Source organism: Zingiber officinale, chromosome 4B, assembly GCF_018446385.1.
Source record: "Zingiber officinale cultivar Zhangliang chromosome 4B, Zo_v1.1, whole genome shotgun sequence".
NCBI lineage: Eukaryota > Viridiplantae > Streptophyta > Magnoliopsida > Zingiberales > Zingiberaceae > Zingiber > Zingiber officinale.
This window is the reverse complement of record NC_055993.1, coordinates 105,256,538-105,266,886: the sequence shown is the minus strand read 5'-3', so window position 1 is coordinate 105,266,886 and position 10,349 is coordinate 105,256,538. Positions and strand designations below refer to the sequence as shown.

The 10,349-nt window shown below is 32.5% G+C and overlaps 1 protein-coding gene across 1 annotated transcript; it reads left to right on the top strand.

The window, feature by feature from the left end:
• Nucleotides 1–473: 473 nt before the first annotated feature.
• LOC121975881 (RNA-binding NOB1-like protein) lies at nt 474–9,088 on the top strand. The gene is made up of 5 exons (XM_042527792.1): nt 474–884; nt 994–2,086; nt 7,935–8,103; nt 8,464–8,583; nt 8,700–9,088. The coding sequence occupies exons 1-5, from the start codon at nt 539–541 to the stop codon at nt 8,844–8,846; spliced, it is 1,875 nt and encodes a 624-aa protein (XP_042383726.1). The 5' UTR covers nt 474–538; the 3' UTR covers nt 8,847–9,088.
• The last annotated feature ends 1,261 nt before the right edge of the window (nt 9,089–10,349 follow it).

Here is a 10,349-nt window from a genome sequence, read left to right as displayed (position 1 = left end):
ATTTTTAATTTTTTTTAGAATTTTGATAAAAATAAAATAAAAATTTAAAAGAAGATTAATAAAAAATTATAAATTATTTTTTTACATTAACATTTTTTATTTTATTAACGTTTCTTTAATTTTATAATTTATTATTACATTTTAATATTTTTTATTAAAAAACTAACTTTTTTTAAAAAATATATAAATTTAATATCATCATGAGTTTAATGATGTATTTTCTGAAAAATAGTTGTGATTTTTTTTAAAATTAACTTTTGTATAAAACTTTGATGAAATAATTAAAATTTTATTATTATTTTTATTCATGTTTAATTTAATTAGATTTAAATATTTTTTTTATTGTAATATAGTCTATAGGGTTAAAAAATCTAGAAGGTTGTCATTTTTATTATTATTTTTATGCATGTTTAATTTAATTCGATTTAAATAATTTTTTTATTGTAATATAGTCTATAGGGTTAAAAAATCTAGAAGGATTTCATAAACCCTAAAAATTCTACAATCGCCGCATCTACTGCGCCGGATCATCGGTTCCATGGACGCCGATGCGCTCTCATCTTCCTCTCCGGCGGTTGCCTCGGTTCCTCCCGTGCAGACCGCGTGCTGGAGCTCTGTGTTGCAGAAGAAGCCGACGGCGCATCCCCAAGAGGCGATCTCCACGCGAGTGTTCGGAAGCCTCACGTCGAGCAAAGGCATCTCGGTGGCGGTGCTCGATGCCAACGCTCTGATCCATGGCGACAAGCTTGCCAATTCCGCTGACAAGTTCGTGTCTGTGCCCGAGGTCCTGGACGAGGTACGCGATCATGTCTCGCGTCAGCGCCTCTCCTTCCTGCCCTTCCCCGTCGAGACCATGGAACCCTCTCCTGAATTCATCAAGAAAGGTTGGCTATTTCGCCACGCTACAGGATTTTATTTTATTTTTTTTAAGTTTTCATATGGATTTACATACTTTGAAGGTGCTATTACTTACTTGACATGTCTCTGTAACAGTTGTCAATTTTGCACGAGAAACTGGGGATCTGCAGACTCTTTCAGATGTAGACCTTAAGGTCGTTGCTCTAGCTTATATGTTAGAATCCCAGATCCATGGAATTGATCATCTAAGGGAGAGGCCGCCTCCTCTTCATGTGGTGAATGTGAAGAACCTACCGGGGGCTCAACTGCCTGGGTGGGGTTCCAATGTTCCTAATTTAGCAGAATGGGAAGCCCTGGAAGAAGCAACTGAAGGAGGTCGGGATCATAATTCTAAAATACTTGGACCGAGAGATATGAACAATCAAGTTGAACCTAACAGTTCGTCTGCTTCCATACCTGATCAGCATGTTGAAGGGAGTAAGACGTTTGATAAGCCTAAAAGGTCTTTTGCACCCAAGAAGGAGATTGTGTTGGAGGGGAAAAAGATGGTTGCTTCTGGCATCGATGCTTCTCAAGGTGAAGACACTGAAATTGCAGGTGATTGGCACCCTGCAGTTAGCCGGAGCACTCATAGAAGATTTTTAAGAAGGAAAGCAAGGCGTGAGTTGTCCAAAGAACCAGAGGAAAATGGCCACTCGTCCAGCCACGAAGAAGTGGAAGGGACAAAATCTGAAGGCGATGTTGAGTTATCTGATGGAGGTGAGGTAGAGTATCCTGTATTTAATGAACTTGAAACCAATGGTGGACATTTTCAAAATGAACAACAAATTGAGTTGAATCATAAAGAGGCGGCATTGGATTTTGAGTCTTCACAACCTTCACGTGAAGGTGTAGAAGATGACAGACTTAGGACTTACATAGGATCTACTCCTTTAGAAATTGAGGAAGATAACTCAGAGTATGCGGTTGATTCTGTTTATGACGATGATGCTGGGATTGATGACTTCAGCGAAGAGTTAGCTAACTTAGAATTGGATAGTCAGGCTGATGAAAGTACTGAGACAACTTATATAGATGACCAGAGCAGTGAACAGAGTTGGATGCTCAAGTCCTTATCAGAGTCAAGTGTAGCTTGTGTTACTAGTGACTACGCAATGCAAAATGTTCTTCTGCAAATTGGTCTTCGACTATTAGCACCAGGAGGGATGCAGATTCGCCAATTACATAGGTATGAAGTTAAGAATTCTTGGTTTTGCAATTCTCGTTTGAAAGAAACTACCCTTGCAAATTGTCTTTGGACTAGAATCAAATTTCTATAATTTCTTTTAATTATTACAATGATGATCTATTGTAAATTTAGTTGTTTGCCTTGGCATGTGGATAACAATTTTTTTGACATGGTGAAAAAAGCATTTTGTGAATGCCATCTATACAATTAGTTACATAACTAGTAATATTTAATTTTTTTTGAATCATTTAGTTATCTCAAATAGAGTTGGGTTTTTTTAACTCCCGCCATCTGTCATAAGACATGTCTTCAATTTCTCAAATAGAGTTGGGTTTTTTTTCGAATCATTTTCTCTCCTTATATTATCCTTTGGAGCTACACATAATGGTGGTATTTTTTTTTTTGTTTTTACCTTTTTCTAGTAATATGAAGGGGAGCCTTGACGCAACGGTAAAATTGTTACTTTGTAACCTAAAGGTCATAGGTTCGAATTTTGGAAATAGTCTCTTGCAAAAAGTAGGATAGGACTGTGTACAATAGATCTTTCCTCGGGACCCCGTATGGCTAGAGCTTCGTGCACTAGGCTGCCTTTTTCCCCCCCTTTTTCTAGTAATCTAAGCACATCTTACTCAGCAACTTTCATCATATTTACTCCCTTTTTTTTCGATACTAAATAGTTATGGTAGTAAAACTATGATGCTCCTTGATTGATCTTAGGATGGCATATCAATAAATTTTAGATCTACTATTTTGTTTGAAAAGTCTAAATTTTTTCTTTGAAGTAGTAAAGATAAAATAAGAGCTTTTTTTAGTAAGGTTATTTTATGTAGAGTCAACAATATTACACAACGCAATTACACAACTTATATAGTATAAGCATGGTATTTGACATAACTCCAATTAGAAAAGTAGTCTGTGTTTGAACCACAAATTAAAACGAGAAGCATACTAGGATGAGATTACAGGCTTAGTTTTTTATTATTTGGTATAAGCTAATGGCGGAAGGAAGCAAGGCTAGATTGGTGGGATCATTGTGTATTCATTCATTTAAAATCAGTTTGTTATCTTCGCATAGTATGTACTAGTCTGACCATAGATCCATAATGGTACTACAGGTTGTAAACTATGATCATATCATGTTGTTGTTTCGTAACAAAATTATAGTTGTTTTTATAATATGTAAAAGCTACCTAATTACCGTAATGAGGCTCCTCTGAGTGCACCTTGGCCTGATTAATTTTCCTTTAGCCAAATTAACATCCTCATGTTGATAGCATATTTCAGATCGATATATCACTAGCAATATTATATTTCAGGTTTATTGTTCTATATTGGCATCATACTTTCTTTTGTTTGCAAGTTTGATGAAGGACCTTGTTGTACTTGAAACTAGTTCACTATGTTATGACCATTGAACTTTTTTATTTTCTTTTGATATTTGTGTGACAATATTAGTCTAGTGTATGCATGGAAATATCAATTTGTACAACAAAAATAATCAAGCCTTATCCTACTAGGTAGGGTCGGCTACATGGATCTTTTTATGCAATTGAACTCTATCTCCTACTATATCATCATCTATACTTAAATAAATTTTATCTTATTTTATTATTACTAACTAAGTATTTTTTTAGTCTTCCTCTTCTTCGTTTGATATGTGCATTTGGCATAGTTTTACATCGCTTAACTAAAGTATTTATTGGTCGTCTAAGTACATGCCCGTACCATCTTAAATGTGTCTCTCGGAGTTTTTTCCCAATAGATACAACTCCGACTTTCTCTCTAATGCTCTCATTTCTTATTTTGTCCATACTCGTATGCCCGCATATAGACCTTAACATCCTCATCTCTACAACTCTCATTTTCTGCTCATGTGCTTGAGTCATAGCTTAACATTCAGCTCCATATAAGTATAACATAGCTGGTCTAATTATGGTTTTGTAGAACTTTCTTTTAAGTTTTAGATATACTTTATGGTCATATAAAACACCTAAATCTCTTCCATTTCAACCATTCTGCTTGTATTCTATATAAAATATCTCTTTTAATCCTTCTTTCATTTTGCAAAAATGATTCTAAATATTTAAAGCTCTCGGTTTCAGACAACTCGTCATCTCCTATTTTAACAATTGTCTCATCACGTCTAATATTGCTAAACTTAAATTTTATATATTTTGTCTTTATTCTACTAAGCCTAAAACCTTTCTTTTCTAGTGTTTTATGCCAAGATTCTAGTTTAACATTTACTCCTTAACATGTTTCATATACCAAAATAATATCATCTGCAAACAACATGCACCACGGTACGTTGTCTTGAATGTGTGTAGTGTGTTCGTTCATAATTAGTGTAAAAAAATAGAGACTAAGAGTTGATCCTTGATATAACCCTATCTTTATTGAAAATGCTTCAGTTACTCTTACCTTCTGGTCGTTATTTCTTCGTGCATATCCTTGATTAGTTCAATATTTGTTACGTTAACACCTCTCTTGTCTAGAATTTTCCATATAATTTCTCTTGGAACTCTATCATGAGTTTTTTCTAAGTCAATAAATACCATGTGTAGATTTTATTTTTGCTCCTGACATTTTTAATTAGTTGTCTAAGAAGATGTATAACTTTCATTGTCGATTTTCCAAGCATGAACCCAAATTGATTTTCGTTCACCATGATATTCTTAATCTTTTTTCTATTATCTTTTCCCAAAGTTTTATAGTATGACTTATTAGTTTAATATCCCTATAATTTACACAATTTTGTACGTCTCCTTTATTCTTATATAAATGAACTAGAGTACTTATCTTCCATTAATCTAATAATTTTTCTCTTTTTAATATTATGTTAAATAATTTTATAAGCTATTCAATACCTTGTTCCCTAAGCACTTTCATATCTCTCGGAATAACATCTGATTTAATGATTTTTCCATTGTGCATCCCATTTAAAGCTTATTCTATTTCTGAAGTTTGAATTCTATGATAAAAATTTAAATTTCTATACTCATTTGACCTACTTAAATTACCTAAGTTAAGTTGGTCACCTAAACCTTCATTAAAAAGTTGATGAAAATATATTTTTCACTGCTCGCTTATTTCTAGGGATGACAATGGGGCGGGTTGAAACCTGGACCTGTAGCAAACTCGTCCTAGTGGGGCGGGTTTAAACCCGCATAAACAGGTCTTAGACGGGTTCAGTTCCGGGTTTAACCGGACCCGCCCCATATATTTTTTTATTAATTATTAATTAAATAAAAATTGATAATTAATTTTTAATTGAATCAAAATTAATAGATTTAAATTTGTGATAATATTTTTTTGTTATAAAATATTATTAATATATATGTTGAAAATAAATTTAATGTTTAATTAATTTTTAAAAAAATTTTATTTTGTATTTCAAAAATAAATAAATAAATATAGCAGGTCTAACCCGGACCCGCCCCGCCAAGTTCACGGGGCGGGGCGGGGCGGGTCCAAAGGGAGGTGGGGCGGGTCATAGGTTTGGCCAAACCCGCCCCAACCCGGACCTATTGCCATCCCTACTCATTTCTCCATCGTTTACTAGTACTCTTTTACATTCATCTTTAATATTAATTTATTTGGATAAGATCTCTTGTCTTCCTTTCTTCATTTTAGCTATTCTATAAATGCTTCTTTTCTCTTTTTTATATCCAATTTTTGATATAATCGTTCGAAGTTTCATTCTTTGTTTCATTCACTACTTTCTTAACCTCTTTCTGAGCTATTATATATATATTTTTTAAAGTTTTTCGCGTTCTTACAAATATATAATTTCTAATAAGTTGTTCGTTTTTTCCTTCACTTTCTCCTTTCTCATTCCACTACCAATGGTGGCAAAAGGCGATTACATTGGATCTCAGCGTCTCTGCCAACCCTCCCAGGGCCAACACGGAGGAGGTAAATCACAGGTGGCTACTTGCCTTTGGAATAGTGACTGACGCATGAGGGAGGCATTTACTTCGGCTATGCCGAGATTCGAACTCCAGACCTCATGGTGGCAGCACCTCATGCGCTAACCATTAGACCGTCTCAAGGGGACTTTCTCATTCCACCACCAAGATTCTTTATTTAGTGGTGTATGTACCTTTGATTCATCGAGTATATTCTTAGCTATTATTTTCAATTTTGATTCCATCTTATCCCATGTCATATCAGAGTCATCATATATTTCACCTAATATTTGTACTCTTATCTTCTCTTTAAATATATTTTGCTTCCCATACTTGAACTTCCATCACTTAATTCTAGGAGTCGTATATATTTTTTTTCTATTGATACTATGTTTGAGGCGTATATCCAACAACACTAACATATATTGGATAGTTAAGCTTTCTCCAAAGATGACCTTGCAATCTTTACAAATCTTTCTATTCTTCTTCCTAACCATTTGCGATTTATTATTTCTACTTTTGAATGTAATTATGTATTCTTTTCTTTTCTTAAAAAATGTATTAGCTAATATAAGGTCATGTGCTATCGTAAAATCTAATATAGTTTTTCCTTCTTCATTTCCCATTCTAAACCCATAACCCCTACATTATCATATTTCTCATTTTTCACTTTGATATTCCATTTAGATCACCTCTTATTAAAACTACTTTATTTGATGGAATGTTTTGTAATACTTTATCTAAGTCATTCCAAACCTTGATTTGATAAGTTCATCTAATTTTACTTGCAGTGTATATATGCTAATTATGTTTTATAGTTTCTATCGCCATTATTAATTTAAGGACTATAATTCTATTCCCTTTTCTAACTACTACTACAATTTCATTCTTTGCGAACTATCTGTAACAATATCCACTCCATTTCTTGCTATACTCTTTCATGTCTACCATAAATTAAAACTTGAGTTTTCTATCATCTTTGCCTTCTCGCCTACCCATTTTTGTCTCTTAGACACACAAAATATTAATTTTTCTCCTAATCATCGTATCTACTACCTCCATTGATTTACGAGTGAAGGCTCCTATGTTCCGTGTTCCAAATATTAGATTATTAGTTTTTCTTTCATATTTGTTCTTATCCAATCTATGGTATGAGAATTCTTGCCTATTTAACATTACACCCAAGTTTTCATAGAGATATAGTGGTCTTTGCTGATACGTTACAATCGGGCCTTGCAACACGAATTCTTACATATTTAACATTACACTCGAGTTCTGGAGATATAGTGGTCCTTGTTGCGACATTACAGTTGGACCCTGCAACGCATATTCCTTTCGGAGAACAATCTAACATTATCACAATAATTTAATGGATTAATTCATTGAACATTTGTCATAATTTTAATGCTGGCGGATGACCTAACGCAATCCTCTTCCTTTATTCGGGCTGGAAATTGGCCATGACTGGTTCGTCATGGGTAGGGTTAAGCATCAATTTGTACATTATTTTATTTATTTGATTCTTATGTTATAGTTAGACTTATTCTTGAAATAGAATCTATGAGCACTTGTCAACGAGAAGCATCTCGTATAATGCATTGCGTTAATTCTTTAACTTTGTTTTATTTTAACAAGTTCATCCAAACAAAATTTAGTGGACAGAAATCCTGCCTGATTTTACCTTTTTAATTGATAATCCATAAGATTTCATCTTAACTATATTAACATTAATTTTAAAAAAATATATTAGGGTACTTTGTGTGATGGTTTAGAAGCTTAAGTGCTATAACATTGAAACAAACTAATCCTCTATTTGCTGCTTAGTCGGAGTAATTTTCATGATTCATTGCAAAATCATAGAAATGTTCATTCTTCCGCTTTTATACTTGTAAATTTCTATTAAAGTTGTTAATTTTTCTTCCTATTCTTTTTTTTCCTAGGTGGGTTCTAAAATGTCATGCTTGCAATAAAGTGACACAAGAAATTGGGAGAATATTTTGTCCAAAATGTGGCAATGGTGGAACTTTAAGGAAGGTATCCGTGACAGTTGGTGAAAATGGAATCATCATGGCTGCACGCCGGCCTCGAATAGTCCTTCGTGGAACAAAAGTATGTATACGAAATGTTCAGTGTTTTCGTTCCTGTATCTCTTATATTTAGTCTTAATGTTCAGGATGATCACCTTGCTTAATAATATTAAAATGATGGCATATTATGGTAATAACCACTTCATATTTCTCTTAAGATTTGAAAATATTCCCTTCCATGTTAACACGACGCAGGGTCTTTCTCAGTAAGAATCTGTCCTCTTTTCATTGTGTTTCTTGTTCGTAGTCATTCTATACAATACAATTTAGGTAAAATAGAAACTTTGATTTACTTGGATTGAAATGGCCTTTTGATCAGAGGGTATATGACTTGGGAAATTCTTAAAACTGCCCTGTGAATTTTTCATTCTTTATTCTTCAGTTCTCGCTTCCATTGCCTCAAGGTGGACGAGAAGCTATCACAAAGAACCTCATCTTACGAGAAGACCAACTCCCTCACAAGTTACTCTATCCAAAATCAAAGAAGAAGACAAACAAACAGGTTCGTCCGTGGTTGTTTTTGCTGCCGCTGGATATTGCAACTTGAGCTGCATATATTATATAAATTCTCGCATTGCTAGAACCGACGAAGTTCATCTCGACATTGTCTCAATGCAGGGCAAGGAATTTCTGGGTGCAGATGATATCTTTTCCCACGCCGACGAGAAGAGAGCCCCTCTTAAGCCTCCTGTGAGGAAAGCGCTCGCTATGTTCGGTGGAAAAAGAAATCCTAACGATAACCATTTTTCTCGCCGGAAGCACTAAGAATTATAAGCCATCAAGCGAGACAAACGGTGAAGTTCGACACAAATTGTCACTTTTGTTTATGTAGAGCAATTGATTGATATATTCGGATGGATGATGTTTTTGAGTTAAAGCTTGAAGCTGAGAGACAGCCGGGAGATCCTCCTTTGAAGCACATTACCTGTTGTTTTATGGTATCTCATTTTCAGTCGGTTGATGTTGCTACCGGAGTAATTCAATTTTGTCGTATTCTTAATTTTATATTTTGTCGTATTCTTAATTTTATTTTATTTTATGTTATTTTTTTTGATTTAATGTTAACAAATCATATTATTATTATTATTATTATTATTTTTTTTTTTCAAGAAAATGTCTATAAATCAAAATCAGTAAACATTAATAGGTTGACAGAAAATGGGACAAAATTGAAGGGATCGTTTTTATTTTTTCAAATTGTCAAAAGAGCAATTTATTTTGATTATTTATAAATGGACATCTCACTCTATATGAAAAGATACAATTATTATTATTTTCATTATTATTTCATCTATATAGTAGTTTAAATCTGGTCGAATGTGTTGGGGGTAGTTATAAAATTATAATTACTGTACATGTAACTATGATTTTATAGTTGCAACAATAATTATTACAACATGAAAAATTATCTTAATAAAGAAAATTAAAATTTTTCAAAGCCTCTTTTGTGCCTAAGATTGGATCGTACGAGCTACACAGTAACAAGCGGATATATTTAAATAAATTTTAATTTGATATACTATCCCTTATCCCTCCCATGATTCAAACCAAGTTAAAAGTTATTACATTTCAAAATTTACATAATATTCACTTTGTACAATTATATAGTAGCTATAAATTTATAACTATTGTACTTTGGTTTAGAATTTTGGTAAAAAAATATAGGTAAGAAATAATAATAAAAATAATATAGTGGAAAATAATTGAATAATTACACTGTAGTTGAGTAATTATATGTACTATTTTTTATAAAAAATAAAAATAGGGCATCTTAATGATTCCAAAATAAGGGATGCCTTTTTATTCTTGCTTAAGATTGTGTCATATTTTATTAAGCACTTATTTGTGTATGATTCTAAATGCAAATATATTATGATTCAAAGAATATTTCATTCAACAACTTTATTTTTATATTAAAAAAAAGATTGGCATTGTTTTTCATAAAAGTACAACTACTTTTCACATGATTTATTAAAATGTGATTCTCTTGGAAATTGCCAAAAATGTCCGAGAAACAATTAAAAAACACTGCAAAGTGTAGATTCTCTTTTATAATAATATTTTTAAAATAACTAATTTACATATTTTTCCTCTTCAAAAAATACATTACTTTTTTTTTTAAACTCTTATGACCATTTAATTCACTAAATAGAATTAATATATAATATAAACAAATAAAATTATAACTCATAACTAAACACTCTAAATCTATAGATAACAATAATTATTAATAATTATTAAAAATAACAAACAAGTTTTTATTTTATT

Coding starts and splice junctions, on each gene's coding strand:
- LOC121975881 (XM_042527792.1), top strand. CDS start 539: ATGGACGCCGATGCGCTCTCATCTTCCTCTCCGGCGGTTGCCTCGGTT. Junction 885..993: donor TCCTGAATTCATCAAGAAAG/GTTGGCTATTTC, acceptor TCTCTGTAACAG/TTGTCAATTTTGCACGAGAA. Junction 8,584..8,699: donor AGAAGAAGACAAACAAACAG/GTTCGTCCGTGG, acceptor GTCTCAATGCAG/GGCAAGGAATTTCTGGGTGC.